The sequence below is a fragment of the Astatotilapia calliptera genome, chromosome 2, assembly GCF_900246225.1.
Source record: "Astatotilapia calliptera chromosome 2, fAstCal1.2, whole genome shotgun sequence".
Taxonomy (NCBI): domain Eukaryota; kingdom Metazoa; phylum Chordata; class Actinopteri; order Cichliformes; family Cichlidae; genus Astatotilapia; species Astatotilapia calliptera.
The window spans coordinates 33,148,535-33,170,083 of record NC_039303.1 but is presented as its reverse complement, the minus strand read 5'-3'; the positions used below and the strand labels follow the sequence as shown (position 1 = coordinate 33,170,083).

The window sequence follows — 21,549 nt, the reverse complement described above, 5'->3', positions numbered from 1 at the left end:
ATTTCAAAGAAGAATTTGGCTTTTAAACTTGGAGATTTTCATGCGCTTCACATTAGGTTAGTTGACCACAAAGATTAGTTCCTAAATCTAAATCGCATAAAATGTTGTTAGCTGCAGTCCTTCGATGATGTCATTCAAAGGTGACACTGCTATTGAATCATCTTTAGGTTGAAAAGTAGCATGGTGGGTAGATGCAGTGCCTACATTAATCATTTGAGATGACAGCAGCACTTCAGTTAACAAGGTAAAAAGAACTAGGCGGTGGGTTCAGACCAACCAGACAGAGCTAATGGAGGAGCAACAGAGAATGACAGCGGTCGGCTTGGGCCGGCATGGAGATGCCAGATATGGGAGGGATGATGAGGAGGGAAGCCATTAGAAATGAAATTAACAAAGGAGGGAGGGGTGGGCGGGGAGCAGGAGGAAGGAGCGATGCTGTAGAGTGGCTCTGCCTGGGACAGTGCGTGACGCTTCCTTGTTTTTTCTAGTCAGTCGACTGAAAGCAACAACTGTCAGCTGAGCACAATCCCGAACAACAACGACAGAAACACTGGCATAGAAAAGATGGTTTCACACTCTGTGGCGGCACTGCATGTTAAAACCATCTGATCTGACCTTCGTCACCAGCTTCAGCTCTCTCTCAGACTATCAACGTGACCCTGGAGCTTCAAACAGCCTCTTCTTCCTGTCAGTGAGACCAGTACAGGGCCAGGCTGTTGCTCGGTGCTAAAAACAGCCGTGCCACTCAGGAAGATCAAACTATCCAATGGGTATGCACTCCTGTGCTGTTGCTAGGCCCCCTCTCTCTTTCGCTCTCTCTCCTCTCCAACTCCCCCCTTCTCTGGAGGACATAACACAGAAAAATGGCTGAATAATAAATTCTAACTCAATAAACGAGGAGACAGCAGCTGCACTCAGACAGAAAGCCCCTTGTCCGAGTCTCACTTTTTCACTGAGGCAAAGCTGGTGGACAAACATGCATAGATCAACACGAATGCACGCGCACGAGTGGAGCAACAGTGTATTCTGGATTTTAGCATAATTGGCCATTGAGAGATGTAACTCCTCTAAAATGCACCACGTTTCAGACTGTTTTTACACAGCGTGCGAGCAGCGCTAGTGTTGTGATTCTGTGGTAGAGGAGCGAGAGGGGGTGAGGAAAGCAGCGGCAGAGATGCTGGAGCAGTACAACCGACTAGCCCACATCAGAGGTGGTGGAGGAACAGAGAGCATCAGCTGAGCCGCTTTACGAGAAATTATGCCTCGTCCGAGCGGAAACAATAAATATCTGGAAAACCAGATGTCATTCCCTGGTTTATCTAGCTACAAATAAAGACAGAATCTGTATTTAGTTATTAAGACTCATGCCTGGTTATACCAGTTATACCATGGCCAAAAAAAATCTGGCTGAAAGGTTTATGACCCAGACAGTAACCAGACACATGTTTTTTCACCTCTAAATCAATATGGTAACATTAAACTATAAGTTTTTTTTTAAAAAAAGACAGTATTTTACATGGAGACAGTAAAACGGCTAATTAGCTAATGTGCCTATTTGGGGGGTGATATTTGAGGCAGCCAAATGATACATAGTAATTCATAATCAGAAATAATAATTTTAAAAAAACCTTTACTTTGTGATTTTCAGTTTAAAATATAAAGCTACTATCAAATGTCACCAGACATAACAGAGCTTTTATTGTGAAAATCACAGGCTACACCTAAAATTGAATGAAAGAGGTATAACGCCACATTATACGAAAAAATTCAGCTCTTGCTACTTTAAACTTTGATATTAGTTCAAGAAAAGCCAAAAAAGTATCCAAGTAAAAAAACCAAAAATCCAATAACACACAAACTGTTTTTTGTTTTTTGATATTAAAGCAAGAATTGCAACTATATTAAGATATATTAACCCTGACATCTGAGCCACAGAGGAAATCACTAGTGCAAGATTATAGTTTTGCAGCTGATGACAATTTCTATTAATTAAAACAATTCTGATATTAATACTGAATGATATTTTATAAATACACAGGTATAAAATTGCACAGCTATGATAAAAAGTGTAAATGCTGGGGTTTTTATTAAAAAACCATCTATCCTTCACAAACTACCACATCTTTCACAAGCAATTCAATGTGAAGACACCGCCTGACTGCACTACTGTCTGTTCATGCTACTCTGCTGCATGTGCTGAAAACACTAATAAGACTATTTCTAAATTACTCCAAGCATATTTTCTCTATTATGTTCTTTGGGAAAAAATTATCATAAAGTTATCATATAAAATGGAGCATGTAGGAAAAGGTAAATATGGTGTCTCTAATACATCTGTAATCGCTCAACATTAGCCAAGAAGCTGACAGACAGACAGATATGCAGAATGTATCAGCTGGGCTCTAATCTATTACAGGTATGGAAATGATTGTCAGCAGTGCCTCTTTATCATACAGTAGACTATCTAAACTACAGGGTGTTTCACTATCACAGGTTTTTCCCGGCTTCCCAGGCCTTTTGGAGACTAACTAATGTTAAGTACAAATAGATAAGAAACTGAGCCAGTGTTACTTCACTTAACAGAATATTTTTGGCATTTGTGAAATAAAAATATATTATAGTCTTGAGTAAATGAAACTGCCACTCAGAATAACTGGTTAAAAATATTCTGTATCGCAGTCTCGGTGGTTTTCCTTTTTGGGGGAAAGGCCAAAGCCTGAATTTTCTTTCTTATATATATATATACCTGAACAGGGTTTTTTTGTACCTCAAAATAGGCCTTTGGCCACAACTTGTCACAAACAGTGAAAGGAAAGAGTCTTTGTTACCTCACTTACATTAAGTTTATGCACTATGCTGTTATTTCCGGCAATTCGATAGACGAAAACGTACTTTACAGTTACTGGTAAGTAAATAACTCCCAACTTAAATAGCTCAAAAGAATTTTATTACAGTCTTGGTGATTTTCCCCTTAGGGGGAGGCCAGACGCTCTTTACAGGCAGTAAACCCCTAATGACGTGTTCTTATCTTAGCTAAATGGTGACAAAATAAAATATGTCATTTACAGCTGTTTTTCTCATGAATTAAAAAGGCCATTGTGGGACGTGAAAAGAACACACTTTTCCTTCATTATACAATTTTTTTTAAAAAACTACAGAAAAATGTTACTAAGACTTGAAATAACACACATCCCTATACTTTCCAGGCCCAGAATCACAGAGATTTACACTATAAAGATAAAATTAGAATATATTGTTAAGTAAAGTTATGACCAACTGACATAGTTTAATAGGTTTAAGGGGTGGACCACGCAAATCCTAACGTATCGCTACGTGATGTGTTTTTCCTGCTAAAGACGAGCAAACTCATTTGAAACACTGCACAAAATCCTGGTTTGTGTGTACGTCAGGATGTGTTTATATGTCATTCAGCTATATAATACTTCACAGAGCCAAAAGCCATTGACTAGCTTGACATGAAGCACAATGAATGTGTGGAAACAAACAAGCTGTATTAGAGCAGCGTGTCTGTAGCACAGTTACCTTGAGCGAATCAAAGCAGGCGATGACTCGGCCGTTCTCCACATGGCAGCTCCGTGAGGGATGTGCAAACTTACACTCAGCGTCAGACCGCGAGCAGGTGCCTCTCTGAAACTCACGACACACTTCCAAGGTCAGCCATTTGGTGTCTCGTCCCATGGTCATGCTGACAGCCATCAGAGACGCTCGCAGACGCTGTGCAGCGGCAGTGGGCAAACTGACGGAAAACTGTCTGATGAGAGCAAGGGTGACTAATGGTGATTCAAGACAAAAAATCCCCCAGCACAACACAGAGGAAACAGAAGCAAAAATATTTTCGGTTTCTCCTCAGTGCAAATAGGCAGCAAGTCCTTTTGGTTGGTGTATTTTGGGGGATGTTTATTAGTTCTTCCTGGGAAAAGTGGCAGCTGAAGTCTCACTGCAGTGAGATATATAGAGGGGCTTGACTGTGAGCAGAGGCCAGCTCTGTCTCAAAAAAAAGGAAGAAAAAAAGGAAACTAATCTGAGGGCATCACTCTGGCATGTCGCTTGGATCGCAGAGTCGCCGAGTGTGTGCATTCACCTGTATCAGCCCGCTGTAAATCACCACTACATTCACGTCAACATGGCCAGGCTGGGGCATTCACTGTAGTTCTACTTTAGTTATATTTGGGCAGCCTGACAAGGAAACTAAAGATTTCTTTAGAGCAAAACAAAAAACAAGAACAAAACAAAAATAAAACAAAAAAAAAGACAGACAGTCTTACACGGAGATGTCCTTGTAATGATGAGACGAAGTGGCTGCTCAGCTCAGGGTATGCTGGGACTGCAGCTCAGCAATGTGGGATGGATGACTCTGTGGCTGTCAGGATAAAATACAGCCTCCATTCAAGGCCAGACACACACCGTCCCGCTGTAATCCAGCAGACTCGGCAGACGTACCCTCGCAGTAGGCACTTTGGAGTTCCACTTCCTCCTCTTACTTCAGTCTCTTTCTCATCCCTCCTTGTCCGTTTCCTATTCTTCTGCTGTCATCCTCCTCCTCCTCCTCACTGACCTCTCTGCTGCATGTCCTTGCTTGCTGCCTTGCTGTGGATTGCAAAAACAGAGGAGCGTTAACAAAACACCAGCCTGTTGAGGAGAGAACGTGACTGTAGAGCTACAACCTGGTGTGGAGTTTGCTTAAACGGAGGGCGACGAGGATCACGAGGCAGGGAGGGTGGACGCGAAACAGCCAAAGAGGAGAAGACGAGGGCAAACAAATAGGGTAGCAGGGAGGGAGGCAGCGGTGAACAGGAAAGGGCAAGCTACAGTATGTCTTGATTAAGTGATATAAGAGAGGGAGAGAGAGGGAGAGGATGGAGGGAGGGAGATTGCAGGCAGTGGAGACGTCACTTTAACTCCGGTGAGCTCCATGGAGCAGAAAGTAATTGACTAACTTGACATGATTCACGCAGAAACACACAGCGGATAGAGGTGTCCTTGAAGTGGCACAGGTTGGCACGCTGGTCCACACAGATGAGTGCCAGACAGTTATTAATGCGAGGGGTAGAGACAGGAAAAGCAGAGCCAGGGCAGAGAGAGAAGGGGTAGTTCATCACAACTGCAGCTGCTGTGCTCAATGCAGAGCAGCAGCCAATCAGGCAGACTCTTACAGGCAGGCAGGGCACGTGACTAACCAATGACAGAGCAGTTTAAAGCTCAGCTCCTCCCTTCACACAGCCTGTCCTTGTTCCTCTCTGATTCCCCCACCCCTCCTCACTGGTACAAGCACAGTCATGGCAGTCATGGCTGAGCCACATGCTAATATCCACGCTGTACAAGAGCCCTGAGCTGAAACCAGACAGCTCAGTCTTCTCACAGATGTGGAGGAGTTATCCAAACTGTGCACTCTGCTGCAGCATGATGCAAGGATGATGCATGCAGCCTGTTGTGCTGCTCACTCTGAAGGAGCAGAGTGACGTGTCCAGACACTAAGTGAATACAGATACTGATCAGAGAGGTGACACATGCACACAGAAGAAACTAGCAGCTTCTCAAGGGAAGAGGAGGTCCAGACTGCATTTTGGGGGGGACTTTTTAAATTGTAAATTGAAGAGAAAGAAGACTATGCTGTTTAAAACCTGAGTGCATGTCCAATTAATTAAGAACAGAAGAGATGCAGGAAAGAAGGAGTGAAAAATAAAAAAACAAAACAGGGGAAGGAGGACAGGGCGTTGGAGCAGATATTATCAGTCCCTGCGTCTGACGGTGGCAGACACAGACGGAGGAAGCGACGGGGGGGGGGGCTAGAATGTGAGGGAACGAGTGTGTGTGTGTGTGTGTGTGTGTGTGTGAGCATGCAGATACACAGCGCAGAAGGAGAACACTGCAGCAGAGTGGGAGACGGAGGGATAAGGGGGAGGTGGGAACTGAATTGATACACCCACCTTCAAACACAAGAACAAAGACACATCCCAGCCAAAAAAAGAGGAATGAGAGATGAGCAGGTACAGCAATTGCTTTGCTTGCTTTAACCACTCTGCTTGTCTGTGCCTCTTCTCTCCTCTCAGCCTACCTATAGATCGATAGAAACTTTTCTCAGGGGCACAAGGCAAGCACCTCCTCCTCCTGCAGCTCTGCCTGTCCTTCATTCAGGTCCACATCAGTGTCAAACGCCTCTGCTTACGCACATCCTGACGATGCAGCTCAGCAATATGCAACACACATCATCAAAATGCTCCTCAGCAACACTCCTCGCGCTCGCCACACCAGACACCAAATGGCGCACAGTTGCCATTACAACCATTCTTGGAAAGCTGCATTGAAAAACTGGCTCTCCTCCAATGCCAGCCTAGTTTACACTGCACTGGGCAACTTTGAATATACACAGGAACAATTTTTTACTTCCTCATACAAGCTGCTGGGACTCTGCTTTCCTCAGTTTGCCTCTTGCCTCTATTGAGGCCTTTATGGATACAGCAAGACAAAGGAAACAGTTAAAAACAGAGAATTAAAGCCATGGAATAATGTGTAAGTGGGTTAAATGTGACATGGCCACTTGGGGGTGTTGGTTTGTTTGTTTTTTTACAGCATGGTCATAAACAGACCAGTGAGCGCCTGAGTTAGCAGACCTGACATTTTGCAAGTGATAAAGTAACTTTTATTAATTAGTTACTTATAAGTGGGAGCTGCTCCTACATCGCCTAGCATGTAAATGTAGCTAAATGGAAAAGAACAGATGACTTTTACTGCAACCTAAGAGTATCAAATTATTCAGAAGGACTCTGAATGAACTGACAATCCTTTCCTTTCCTAGTGGATATGTGTGATGCTCTTCTTGCACGCTAATACTGTGAGCTACATGCAAAATACTGCAAAATTCCCATATAACCCTAACAAACTAGTACATACTTTAACACTGTAGGTTAGTGCACGGCTGTGCATGTTAACTTACTAGGCACCACTGCCCAGTATCCTGGCAAAACATATGGTAGGGGACTATAGTAAGCAAACATGTACCTGCTCATTAATACTGTTGGAAATTTTAAAATCTCATCTTCATCAGAAACCACACATTTCTTTGCAGAAATTTCATGGCATTCATTCCAATAAGTGTTAAGCTACTTCTTTGTTGCCCTGTGATGGGTAGCTTTCTTGTAATAAGCTCCAACCACTTCACAGCCTTGAATTAGATAAGAAAGCTGGATGAATGGATGGATACTAGAGAGAGGACAAAAGGTGGATCAAGTCTGAAAAGTGAAGCTAATGTAAGAAGTGCCCGAAACCTGCATTATTTTTAATGGTCCATAGGGGACAACCTCTCTGGTTATAAAAAGACTTCTGGTTGTGTAGAAGCCTATGAGAAAAAAAAGTGCTTGGCCAACTTGATCTATGTCCTCAGTAAACACTTTCCTATTGACTTTATTGAATAAAATTTTGAATTTAAAATCCATCTCATCACATGCAAGGTCCCGTTTTACCTCAAAGACCTCATAGTACCATATCACCCCAGTAGAGCTTTTCATTCTCAGACTCCAGGCTTACTTGTTCCTAGAGTACTTAAAAGTAGATCGGGAGGCAGAGCCTTCAGCTTTCAGATCCCTCTTTTGTGGAACCAGCTCCCAGTTTGGATTTGGGAGACATCCTCTCTACTTTTAAGATTAGGCTTAAAACTTTCCTTTGTGATAAAGCACATAGTCCCTCAGCTGACCCCGATCAGGTGACCTTGAATTCTCCCTTAGTTACACTGCAATAGGTCTAGGCTGCTGGGGGTTTCCCATGATGCACTGTTTCTTTTTCACTGACTATGTGTTAATAGAGCTCTTGTCATTTAATAATTAGTTATTATTAATCTTTGGCTCTCTTCCACAGCATGTCTTTTGTCCTGTCTTCCTGACCTCACCCCAACCGGTCATGGCCGAGGGCCGCCTCTCCCTGAGCTTGGTTCTTCCAGATGTTTCTTCCTGTTAAAAGGGAGTTTTTCCTTTCAACTATCGTCACTCATAGGAGGTCAACTGATTGTTGGGGTTTTCTCTGTATTTTGTAGGGTCTTTACCTTTTAATATAAAGTGCATTGAGGCGATTATTGTTGCTATATAAATAAAATCGAATTGAAAAACACTGAATTTATGAGCTGAACTGTAAATTATAATCACAACAACACACCTCAGCATCCGTTGGCCTGTTGCTGTTGGTAAACTGATGTCCTTTATGTAAAGAAAAGTAAAATAAATAAATAAATAAGACTGGTAGATGTTATGTATATGCTAAAAATCGGTCAAGCGTTATCCCACTGCAAGGTGGTTGCTAGGCAATGTGATGGCATCATAAGGTATTAAGCACAATTTATCTTTTGTATAGTAAACGTTATTGTGAAATAAAATGGATGGGGTATTTCTATGAGGTTTTACAGACGCGTAAATGCCAAATATCAGGTCATTTTAGCCTGTTGCTAGGAGGTTGTTAAGCAACATGATGATGACATAATATAGGACATAGCCAAGAACAGGGGCTGGCAATACATCTTCCCAAGAGGCCACATGACAAAGCTGAGATTCTCGTGGAGGGCCACACCTATAATTTGAATTTAATTCCGCTCAGTGTTAATTTTAGTTCTTTATAAGCTTATTGATGCGGCCCTCTACAACAGTGCCAGTTTCATATGTGGTTCCCTTAAGGAAAATCAATTGCCCATCCTTGGCTAAGAGCTTTCAGGGGCCTAAGATTTATCTGTTTTCTAAGTTTCGTTGCCCAACTCCTGATAGCGTAGAAAGACTTTGCAGACAAGGAAACAAACACACAGTCAGACAGACAGAGACTTTGTGTATTATAGTCAGATTATTAGAGTCGGAGAGGAGGATAATCCAGGACGCACCACGATCACTGGAATGAGCATGCACTGTAAGTGGTTTCTTTGTCAGACCCACACCTTTCCTCTTCATATATAGCTCTAAAACACCATGAAAACACTTGAAACGGTGTAAACTGGTCAACCAGGACTCATTAACATACTACTGCAGCTGAAAAACTGTAATCTCTGTTAAAAATAGTTCAGGCTAATAAGACATTGACATATCAACAGTCTCAATATGTTTTTAAACACAGTTTAGAATTGACATCTACTGCTAAGCTGCTTTGTTGCAAAACCCGACCTACCACAATAGATCTGACAGGAGGAGACCACAAGGCACACGAGTTGAACAAAAAGCCAGTGAGCACGGAATGAAGAAGCAGACAGAGTGAAAGGGTTGACTAAGAAAAAATGAAAGAGAAAGAATTTGGTTCTTACACTAAATGCTGATCAGGAAACGTGGGTGTGATACTGCATACTTTAGTTTTATTAATGTTAATTATCTGCTCAAACACCACAGATAACAAAGTGCTGTTCAGTGATTAAACATAATATATCCAGGAAAGGGTTTATAATGTGTATATTAAAATAATAATGTCTTAATGAAGTGTATATATGCACAATTACATTGACAAATAATCCCATTTGCAATGTTGACATACAATGACTTGCTGTTTAAAGACTAAAGCATGAATATCATGCTTATAAAAAGTAGGTTATGGCCATGCTGACACACCAAGAGCTGGAGGTAATCTACCTTAATTCTGGTTGACAGATAAACTGATTTTAACTAATGAAACTAACTTTCTTAAAATACACTTCCTTGATCCTCTGATTAATTAATGATTTCCAGATACTTTTTGTCTTCATCTTTTCACTCATGTTGTGACTAAAGTTCATTTGGATCAAGCAATTCTTTATAGGTCAATTCATAATCAACATTGGCTTTTTCACCATTGTGGGAATGTTGGATTCACTTATTTTGCTTGTTAGCAAGCAAAGAAACTGCGTGCAGGTGAACAAAGGAAAACAACTTCAACATTTTTAGACTTGTGAAAAGAGAAACTAAAGTCTTCTAAGCAGCTCTGCTGGGAATCTGCAAAAGCAGCAGGCACGTTTAAGCTTCTGCAGGTCTGCTAAGGCCCGTCAGAATAAGTGGCAAATAAGACTGCGTGAGTTTGTGGACACCACTGCAAGGTCACAAAGAGTCAAACAACATGATGATTAAGGGCTTTTTTAAGATAACTCTTAAGGGGGAAATCTAATACTATATCATCTGTAGTGGGAACCAGAACATTGACATCATTTTGCACTTTTGCTTAAAAAATATTGATCAATACAAAAAAAAAAGCTGCTGATTAGTTTTCTGGCAACAAATTACTTTTATTTATGTTTTCGGATGCGCATTTTAGACTTTTACATAAGATATGGGGTAGAGGATGAGCCCACTACAATGAGGACTACAGTCGTCAGTGTGTGGGGTCACCTGCGCAACCAGGGCTACAGAGACGAGCCACGATTACTTTCTGATTAGAAAACTGATGATCTGCATTCCTGCTTAGTTAAAGTCGAGCTGTACAAACGAGTGTACTTTTTTTTTTACATAAATAATCTCAGCTGATGTAGCACAAACAGGTGATTACAGGGATGCAGCACGGTGAATAAATACAGACTGCCCTAGTTATAACAGTGATTAAACCGCTGCCTGTCCTCCAGGTTTCTGCAGCGAGCAGAGGGGCTCAAGGAGTCAGCAGGTGGGGGTCAACACGTAGGTGGCTTACGGATGGGGGAGGACTGACGCTGGCTGCTGTTGACACCAGCGCACTGCGTCCGTCATCAAACAGGGTGCACCGACAGCGTAACCTTCACCGGAGCTCTGACGTCTGCATTATGTCTGGCCCGTGGGCCGGCTGTCACCTCGACAGGCACACTAGCAGGTAGCCTAATACCAATAAAAATGTAGGAGATACAGAAAAAACAATCCAGTGTTTCTTTTGCATAATGGAGCATTTTAGTGTTTTCCCCAGCGGTCCAATTTGAGTGGCTTAAAACTGACCTTTCTCTGCTGTTTGTGTTTATTTTCAGTCGTTAAAAGCTGAGTGTTACTGGTTAATGCTGCGTGTTGACAGAAACAACAATAGAATAATAAAAGCAGAGTGGGTGAACTTCCTACATCTTATATTAATGTTAGATTGAGCAAAAATGGCCTTTAACCAACCGGGGGAAGACCGTGTGGGATTTTTAAAACTGTACCCTGGAAAAAATGTTTTGGTTTCACACGAGAATCTCTGAGTTTCCTGTGGGAGTTTTTTTGTTTAATCTGGAGTTTCCTCATTCCCCCAAAGCCTGGTGATTTCTACTTCTAGAGGGCACAGGTAGTTATGAAACAAAATACCAAAGCTGTGAAAGCACATCACTTATCTGCAGGTTACAACCCAGCAAACAGACAGCTTTTTTTTATAGGAGTGCACACCAGGACAACATCAATGAGCAGGTGATTGATTAAAAAAAGTGAACAATCCATAAATCAGAATGAGAGCAAAAGCCAGCAGCCAGGAGAGAGAGAGACGGAGCAGAGTAATTAGGTTAAGTATCAGTAATCCCTTCAGCTCATTAAAGCGCCACAGCTTCCATTCAAGCAAACTTACAACAAACCTATTTCATCACTTAGGACAACACCGATCATATTAGTCAGAAGCATGCAGCTCAGCTCGTCCATTTCACGCCCTTCACCAGTTTTGAATGAGAGAAAAACTCTCAGTTCACTTCCTTGTGTGGCTGCTTTCGATTGGAAGTTTCACATCTTTGCAGCGAGATAATAAAAGTTATCTATTTTACAGCCGAGACAGTAAAAATATTGTGCATCCCTGACTCTGCAATCGCTGCTACAGTGTCGGTGAATGGTTTTATTTGTGCCATAAAAGATGGAGGGCTGTTAATGTGTGTCTGTGAGAGAGGGGGAAATGAAAACAGGTTATGTGGGAAATGCAGCTGTGTGCACTCCTGTGTGTGTGTCAGTTTATCTGTATTTATATTAAGTAAAGAAAAACTAGCTAGACTGGTACAGAGTCCACAGCCTGGAGGGAGTGTGAACTTGTCCTGACAGGCTGCACTGTTAGATGAGTCTGATATGATGGCAATACATACACTCACGCACGCACACGCACACACACAAGCACTGCATACAGTTTAGGCAGGGAAGTAGTGACAACACAGCGTCGCATGGTGGCTTGAGTGTCTGACCTCATACAGGACAAACAAGGACAAGGCTGGCCGCATGACAGCATAGATAGAAACCTGCAGGGTTTAATAGCTTTACAGTCGATATTACTGTAGAGAGGCTGACTCGGGGAGTAATTTAACACCGATTATTTTTAAAATATTTGGTGCAGTTCACTCTGGGGAGAACACAAAAAATAAATAAATAAAAATTGGACTTTAAATGTCCAATAAATTATAATTCTCCATACAAGCTAAAACGCTTTTCTCTGCACCACTTGTCTCCACACAGCGCATTGCACTCCTCTACCAGACATGCTCTTAAGCGTGCAAATACCTATAAACGTTATTACTACAATGCATAGGTGTAAAACGCGGCGATTTACGCACGCGTTTAGCAATAACCGAGGCAGCTTTCAGTGTCCACGCAACAGGCTGCAGTCAAACAGGGCACATTAAATGGCTGCAGCACGGGTTAAATACGAAACTCACAGTTATTACAAATGCGTCAGGCTGCGCCAGTCTCTGCGTGCTCTGCGCTCTCTTACCTGTCCAAGTGATCCGCCGGGCTCAGACGTCTCCTCCTAAAAACGTAACGTCGGCTGAAATGTTTGTTTGATCGTTGTTTTCTGTTTTTCTGCACAGACGGGGTGTAACGCACTCAGCATTGCCTTAAAGCGAGGAGAGAGAATTAGGGGAGGGAGAAGGAGAAAAAAGGAGGGGGACGCTTGCTGGGTGAAATAAAATAAATCTGAAGCGAGTAGAAAATTAAAAAAGCGTGTTACCGCAGGGGAGTGAAAGGAAGAAGAAGAAGAAGAAGCGGGCTCTGTCTACAGGGCAGCTCAAATGCAAGTGAACACAACACAGAGAACAGATTTGTAAAAAAAAAAAAAATTCTGAGGGAGGGCAATGTGGAGAGGGAGGAGTTGGACGAGCGTGTGTGTGTGTGTGTGTGTGTGTGTGTGTGTGTGTGTGTGTGTGTGTGTGTGTGTGTGTGTGTGCGTGTGTCGCTTACTTGATAACATCATTAAGGGAAATCAGAGTCACGACTGAAGGGAGGCAGGTATGAAGGTGGACCGCCATAACATGTAGCAGGTAGATAAAGCAAGCTCTATACGTGCATGTAGGTGACATCATATACATTCAGGTTCAACGAAAGGCTTACCTGAACGATTCCCCAATATAATATAATATAATATAATATAATATAATATAATATAATATAATATAATATAATATAATATAATATAATATAATATAATATAATTTTAGTGTCTAATGCTTGTGCTACACTACTGTGCAAAAGTCTTGAGCCACTTAAAAAAAAATTTGCTAGAAGATGGGAAATACTGTGTTTACGGCCAAAAACTATTTTTCCCAATTCTGAGGAGTTTAGGAGTCAATGTGACCACCTTTATTCTTTAACACATCCTGAACTCTCTTAGGCAAGCTTTCTCCTAATTTCTTTAAGCAGTCTCTACAAATAGTTCTCCACGCGTTTTGAAGGCTTATTCTTGGGGTGTTGGCTGTCTTGTCTTCTGTTCTCTGTCAAAATGATCTTACACTGCTTTAATAATGCTGAGGTTCGGGCTCTGAGTGGAGCTATCCATAATTTACATTGTTCTTTTGTGTGTTTCTATCCTTTGATTTTCATTCTAGTTCTTGTGTACTTTAGCCTTTGCTGGATTTCTTAAGGACATGACTGTCAAATACCATCTAAAAATTAAGTGGACAAACTACTATAATTATAAATATAGGTTTTGTTTTTAATATTTGGATGAAAAACCTTTACAGTCAAAGTCTGTCTGAAGTCTAGAACCCATGGACATCACCAGATGCTGTGTTCTGCCAGGCCTTGACTGCAGTCACCTTCAGTTGTTTTTCTGCATTCAGTTTTGTACTAAATAACTGAAAAGCTGCTCTGTTGGGTTGAGATCAGGTGACTGACTTGGCCTTTGAAGAATATCCCATTTGTTTGCCTCTTGGGTTGCTTTTGCTTTGGGTCATTATCCATTTGCACTGTGATCATTTTTGCAGCATTTAGCTGAGCCCTGAAGTACACTTCACAACTTAAAGCTGCTTCTATCAGCAGTCACATCATCAGTAAATATCATTGACAGGCTTTGACTAGCAGCCATACGTTCCCATACCATAATATCACCTCCACCATGTTTGACATGTGATATGCCACGCTTCAGATCGCAAGCTGTTTCTCCCCTTTTCCGTGTGTATATATATATATATATATATATAAAAATCTTTTTTCTGAAGTGTGAAGGATCTTTTACATGTTTTTTCTTCTTGTGGCAAAGTCTAATCTGACCTTCCTGGATTTGATTGTTACTGGTAGTTTTCACCTTGCTGTAAATAATCTGTATTTACATTCTTGATTGTTGACCTTCACAATGATATGCCTCCTCGAGAGTGTTCTTGACTTTTTAGATGTTAGAGTTGTTTTTCTTAACTATAGAAATAACTTTAGTTTTCTTCTGTGGTCTTTTCAGGCTTTTTGGTGTCGCCGATCTGGTCAGTACATTCATTGTTTTTAACAATTCACCAGATTGTTTATTCAGTGACTCCTAAAGTTTATGCCATCTCTCTGATAGATTTATTTTGATGATGACCTCTCTCTCTTTGGGCCTCCTTTTTAAAAATATAAAGCTTTAAAGTATAAATTTAACACTTTGAATCGAGTTACATGCCTTGCCTGACCATGAAACTACTTATCAGAAGCCTCTGAAAATGGGGGGCTGTTTATAAAAACGACTGTGGTATAGTACAGAGGCTACCATAGCAATAGTGAAGTGATACCATGTTTTTAATACACTTTTAAAAAAGTGTGTTAAAATGTTAGTTCCTTAAAAATACCTAAAATGATTTGTTGTTTAGCCTAATTATCTGCAAGTGTGCTCATTTTGAGTTAAACTAGCATTCAAACAAGGTACACTGGAGTAATATACGCCTGCTTATCAGGATTTTAGATTCCTGTCAACAACCTTATACATTTCTAAAAGTTACTAGTATTAAATCAAAGAGTAGCCAATAACTTTTCACAATCTGGTAAACTCCAAATAATAATTTTCCATTTGCTGTGCTAAACATTTATTTAATATTTTATACACATCAAATTTTCCGAGGTGCTTTTAATGATGATCTTAATACTACCCAACCGAATTCAAGAAAAAGCTATTACCTCCGTGAGTATCAGGAAGTTGCTGTTTCATTAAGGTTGCTTCAGCGCTCCCTGCTGGTTTTTCAAAGGTCTGCACGTGCAACACAAAAGCGTGCACCCTTTTGTGTTGCATTTGCAGACAAAAGGATATCAGCGAGGAAAAAGGAGACATCTCCATTTGGGAAGAACAGAAGAGCAATTCAGCAGATGCAACAGCATTTGTTTTATATTAAAAACAAAAAGCAAAACAGACACATTCAGTAATTGTACAACTTTAGCAGCTAATGTTATACATTGAGGTATCTAAAAAAAAACTCCATTCTCATTTTCTGTTACTAAAAAGACACTTGAGATCACAGGTACATTTCGAAATGTACACACCGCAGACCAGACAATGATTTGGCAAACATATAGATTATTAATCACAAGAAACAGTGTTTGTTTTCTTAAATAGAAAAACATATTAAAGTGTACCTTTGCAACAAAGAGGAATAAAACAACAATTTGTTGTTTTAGCTACATTATATTAGGAGTTCAGGTAGGTTCAATATGTAGTGTTGAAGGTTAAGTACCATCACTTAGACCGATATAGCTTGCCTTTCTGTGAGTCCATGTGGGAAAGAAATATAATCAATATAAATAATGTGTCGTTTAAGACTGTTCAATAGGACATCTGTGGAAGGTATATGCTAAAAATAACTTGGATATATGAAAACAGACAAGGCAGAAGTTGGCACACTTAGCATTAAGACACCCCACTGCTCGTACCCATCGCTACCACTGTTCCACATTGTCTAAATAGTCCTCTAAAGTGCTATTCTCATCCAGATCCCACCAGTCTGGGAGTGGCACTTCAGACGCCACGCTGTCCTCAGCAGGCTTTTCTCTCCGCCGCTCCTCGGTTACAACAGAGCGGCTGTTGGTGGGACGCGGCGTTTCTGTGGGCTTCAGCTGCCTCCCTTGGTTTGTTCTGAGCCCACCACGGAGCCGCCTCCTCTCCTGTTGTCGCCTCTCCCTGGCCTGCCTGCGCTCCTGCTGCCTCGCCAACTGGAAACGCTGCAGGAAAAGGTCGCGGGCGTACTCGTATAGCTCTACGTCCCATCGGTTCAGCTGGCGGATTCTGCGCTGCGTCTCTGGAGGTACCTCCACGCTGGAGGCGCGTGTGCCGTTGAGCTGCGTGAAGGGCGCGATGAACTCCAAGTTGAAGGTGCGCTCGAACAGGTACTGGGTCTTACGCTGGTACTCGGTCAGTCCAAAGAAGGCCATGCCCCGCAGGTTGCGTTTGGCGCTCTCCAAAAGCACTTCCCAGCGCTCCTCCTCGCTCATGGTGGAAACGTTGTAGCAGCCAACCAGGCTGAGGTCAGCCAGCATGCGGGTCTGCCGGTTGTTGGCTAGGTTGTAGGGACAGTCCATGAACTCCTGCAGGGAGCAGCCTGACCAGTCATCTCCTGAATAGCAGCTTGGCAGCTCTGACAGCGTTGGTGAACGTCCATCACACACGTGTAATGAGGCCTTCCACGTGGCGCCGCGCTGTACGTGACGCCACTCACTCAAGTAGCGTGATACAGGGTCTCTTAAGATGGTGATATAATAATAGTTCCTGCTGGAGAGAAACAGACACAATTAGATCAGTAATAAAGTTGTAACTAACAATGTTCTGATTTTTTATTTCATTTAGAGCTGAAGTATTTGATTTTACTTTCGTTCATACAGTTTTTCCTGGCTCACAGTGGGTTTGTATACAGTTTAATCAATGGGTGTGTGTTACCTTTACTGAACGGAAGTCTGTGCATTTTCCTGCTGTTTTATGGCTATTATGATCTAAAGTTGAACACTGACAGTATCAGAGTTTTCCTTCAGTGGAAGGTCTAAACCCGTTTGGTTGGTGCCAAAAAACTTTATCAAAACAAAACAAAAAAACTGCTTCATAATGTTTGGAGAAGGTGAGAGTGGTGAGCAGTAAAGAAGATGCTGATAAATGCAAGAAACCATCTTTAAACCTAAAGCGACCATTTATGACCCCATTATATTTTACACAGGATACTTCTGTATTGTCTCTATGCGCTTCTATCATACCGGTGCTGTTTCCTTTATCAATGAGAGATATTTTAAAATGTTCTACTGTAATTTAGTTGTGGTTTTTAAACTTTCTTTGAGTTTTGGCATCACAGTCTCACCAGATCTTTTTGCCATACTTGGCTGGTTTATAGGGGATGAGTTACCTCAAACTCCACCTGCCTGTAAAGCTGCTAAATGTTCATTCACACAGGTCAGTACAAGGGATATATTCACAATACATATAAGATTTGAGTAGAAATGCAAACATTAGCCACTTTTCCCTAGAAAGCAGGAAGTTTGTCCATGGCGTGCCCGTCTGTTCTGTTTGTACTTCAGGATATTTCTGAATCTAAATCTATTAGTCTTGTTTCGCTGCAAAACATTACAACACAGGGATTAGAAGTGGAAAACTAAAATAAAATCAAAGCACATAATTGACCCCTGGCAACTTTCCATTATCCCTGCCACACCAGTGAATTAGTTCCTTTAAAAACAACTCATGCATCGCTTCTCAGTCACCTTGAAGTTGAAATGCATCATGCTCAGCAAACATACTGACCCGTCTTTCTGTTTTTTACATTTCCATGTACTGCAGCACCATGCACTTTGCATACCTGGAATGTACAAGCAATCATGGCTAAACATAGAACAATTACAACAAATTGCTGTGGCATTACAAAGGTTTTCCTGCATACATAATTAATTTTTTTAAGTGGTGTTTAATTTACTCAAACTTTAAATACACTTTTGTTGGGATTGTTGTAAAGCAAACTATGTTTTTGTGCGATAAACACTTTCCCAGAACTTTTGGACCAAGCAACTCCCACACCACTTGCCACAGAAATACTGTTAAATGCCAAAATGACCAGCTTTATTGTGCAATTGTACTTATATACATTTTGACAAATATGTTATCGTTTTGACTTATTTGTTTTTCGCCAAAAAGGAAAAATAAGACAAATTAATGTCATTGGATGGTCTGTTCAAAGCTAAAGTGGAGAGACTAAATGATAGAGTGGAAGAAGAAATTTTTATCTAAAAACATCCTTTTCAACTTGCCAGTAAACCCACAATTTTCCCTCTACAGCAATCATTTTACCAACGAATCATAGGAAAATCCAGCCCCTTACTGACGAGGTCTTCCTCATCATTAATATGGTCATGAATATTTGCATATTAATAATCAAGGAACTGACCTCTCAGCCCATTGTTTATTCAGTGGACTAGGTTCAGTTATTGTGTAAATGTATTGTTTATAAGGTTGGGGAAACCTGCAGTAAAGTGAGACTGAAGGAGCCACTTGGATATGTGACAAAACATTTCTCCCAATGAAAACGCTACGTCGAGATGAAAAGAATCAACCTTTTGGGACAGTGTAAAAAATATCAGCTCTGTATTTACTTGGTACCATATCGATAAGAAGCTTTGCACTGTGCCACAGCACTAGCCTTCACCATATGTTGGAAAATCTCCCCCCAAAACCCATAAACCCATTTTGAATCAGAAAACCTTGCATTAGGAGTTTTTTTTCCTCTTGGATATTGACCATTTAGGATTACTTGTATAGTAATCTCACTATTATAGTGAATAAACAACTAGACTGTGCAATTGGTGGAAAAACTGGACTATAGTGAATGAATACGTTTTTTTCCTGCATACAATCACGAGCTCTGATTTAAAAAGTGTTAAAAAGTTTTTCCAACTATTTTTAAGTGTTGTTTAATTTACTCAAGCATAAAACAATCTTTTGTTTACAAAGCTGACAGGAAAATGCGCAATTATCTTAAATAAAGCAACAGACAAGCTTAATTACGAAGTGATTACCCCATTAAGACTGGGGGGAAACCTCTGATGAAAGGCACCAGACCCACTGAGCCCCCCTTTTTTTACCAACCTGGGCAGACTCCTCGGAGCCTCTCGGGAGTCCATGCGTGATGGGACACAGCTAGTCAGCTCAGTCCAGTCTGCGTGGAGGCCGCAGCTCCATCCGGTGGAGAAACGGGAGAAGAGCCAGGTTTCCTTTTTACCTGGACGGAAACAGGTACACTTCTTCTGACCTGCGTGACACTCGCAGGGTCTCTCTAGCTGGATATTTCTCACCAGATGTCGCCCAAAGGTCGTCCCCCCTGTCTTCTGAATGTGCAGAAACACTATGACATCGTCCCCTTTGATATTGAAGTCTACGACGCGATTTAAGTCTTCTTTGGTGAAGTTAAAACGAGGGACAAACCGGGCCATAGCGCCGTCTTCCGCAATGTACGGATCCTTCTGAAACCCGTCCGGGAGTTCGCTGTCCCCTACCCGGGTCCCAGTCGCTTTGCCGCTGTTAAACCAGGATCCCAGCCGGTGCAGCGCCTGGCACTCAGACCTGCTCGGGCACACATACTGGACCATAATTACGCCAAAGAGCATAACCATGAGCAGGACGATCAGAAGCCTATGGTGGCTGCTGCTGCTGGATTTCTCATCCATCTTCCAGGGACGGACAGCAGACCATCACTCTGGCAGTCTGGACTCCGGTCTCAGACGGGGGAGGATCTCGGGGAGCAGCGTGTGTGTGTCCGACGGATGAAGCCAAAACAACAACAATGAGTCTGTTAGGCAGCCAGAGAGTCAGGAAATCAAAGCACGACGAGCTCAGCGTTTCCCCGGAATATAAGCAACGCCCAGCGCGGCTCTCCGTTAAAGCCGCCGTGTGGTCCTTTCGTGAGTTTCCATCGGCCCCATAAAGCCAACAGTTCCCTGAACACAGCCCACCGCGTCCGGCGCGGCCATCGATTCTTGACCTTTCTACCCAGCAGCCTCCGCGCTCAGTGTGGCAAGAACAATTACGTCATCCAGCAACGTCCCAATCAAGAGCCACGACAGGGTCTGCGCCTCTTCCTGACCATGGAAAGCATTATGAGCACTGTTCCCTCTAAGCTGCGTGACACGGTCTACGCACAAAGAATTCCAACCTGAATTCAAATTAAAATATACACATAACAAGTCATTCTGTGCTGTTTTGCAGTGTGAGTCAGTGAGTGACCGGTGACTGGCGGCTCCAGCCAATGACAAGATTCACATTTGTATATCAGTTTTCAGTTTTATTTGTCATATGCAAGTTAGCACAGGGTCAACATTGCAATGAAATATGTTTGAGGAGCAGCAGTCACTCAGCAGCATGGTACAGTAGAATAAAATAAAATAAAATAATAAAAAAATAGAAAAATAGTAAGGAGCAAAATATTAGAGAGACGTGGTAAAAGAGAAAAGATGACTAAATATATATGTATCTATAAATATAAATATATGTGCACTAGTGATTATAGTATAGATTAGAGTATCAAAGCGGAAGACACACTAATGACAACTCGTCCAACCACTGGAAATGTGAGTAGGGAAGTCGAAAAATTTAAAGTAAAGTTTAGGGTCTCAGTCAGATTTTTGCACAGCTAGTGTCATTTATTTACAATTTTAATTTGTGGATACTGATCAATAAATACTGTCACTACTTTATGAGTAGTAGAAATACAAATAATTGTGTCATTATCAGAGATGGGAATAACGGCCATTACTTTTTTCAGTAACTAGTAATCTAAATAATTACCATTTCAATCATTACAACGCTGTTTTATATTGTTATTATTGTATTACATTGTTGCTTTTTAATGCCATTTTTATATTGTTAAGCACTTTATATTTATATTGTTAAGCATGGCTGTTTGAAATGTGCTATATAAATAAATTTGACTTTGACCTTGTTACTAACAAGAAAATGTGGTGTGGACTCGTTACTATGTTTCAACGCACAGAACCTGTCTTCAGCTTGGAGCTAGGAGGAGGAGACAATAGCACATGTGCTGCTGATTAGCTGAGGAAGAATAAAGTAGTCATGACCAAATTAAGATGACATTGCAAAAAGATGTTATGTCAACCGAAGACAACTATTCCATTTTTGTCTGAAAGTGTGGACTTCAAACTATATACCAGTTTTTAAATTGTGTTGATTGGCCATGTAAAACCAGAGTTATGATTAAAAAAATATATGCCATGTTTATTCCTGAACTATCATTGTTTATATTTACTGCTGGAAGAAACTGTAAAAACTGTGTTTTCTAAGGAAAGCGCTTGAAAGCACTCTCCGCTTGTGAGCAAAGACAAAAACCAAAAAACCTCCACCCTTTCCTATTGGTGGAAAAATGTACCATGTTGACAAATCAACAAATGATATGGCAACATGGCATTTGGATGTTTAGGAAGAAGGGGA

The 21,549-nt window shown here is 41.4% G+C and overlaps 2 protein-coding genes across 8 annotated transcripts in view; both read right to left on the bottom strand.

Annotated features, from left to right (window-relative positions):
• Positions 1–12,938, bottom strand: part of mbnl3 (muscleblind-like splicing regulator 3) — a 31,823-nt gene extending 18,885 nt beyond the window's left edge. For 3 of the 6 annotated variants that reach the window (XM_026143999.1, XM_026144007.1, XM_026144015.1), the window contains exons 1-2: positions 12,619–12,938; positions 3,544–4,608 (exon numbers count right to left, since the gene is read on the bottom strand). In XM_026143999.1, coding sequence (XP_025999784.1) covers positions 3,544–3,717 — 174 coding nt within the window. In that variant the 5' untranslated portion in view covers positions 3,718–4,608; positions 12,619–12,938. Of the gene's footprint in view, positions 1–3,543; positions 4,609–4,685; positions 5,221–12,618 lie in introns of those variants that run through there. The other 3 variants (XM_026143972.1, XM_026143980.1, XM_026143990.1) reach the window with 3 other exon arrangements.
• Positions 12,939–15,450: 2,512 nt separating this feature from the next.
• Positions 15,451–20,401, bottom strand: hs6st2 (heparan sulfate 6-O-sulfotransferase 2). 2 transcript variants are annotated; one of them, XM_026143959.1, is made up of 2 exons: positions 19,195–20,401; positions 15,451–16,842 (listed from the first exon to the last, which is right to left on the bottom strand). In XM_026143959.1, exons 1-2 carry the CDS (start codon positions 19,770–19,772, stop codon positions 16,017–16,019), a joined length of 1,404 nt encoding a protein of 467 aa, XP_025999744.1. In that variant the 5' UTR covers positions 19,773–20,401; the 3' UTR covers positions 15,451–16,016. The 2 variants fall into 2 exon arrangements, with proteins under 2 accessions (XP_025999744.1, XP_025999735.1); XM_026143950.1 differs by having other exon boundaries at positions 15,451–16,845; positions 19,195–20,400.
• Positions 20,402–21,549: the final 1,148 nt, after the last annotated feature.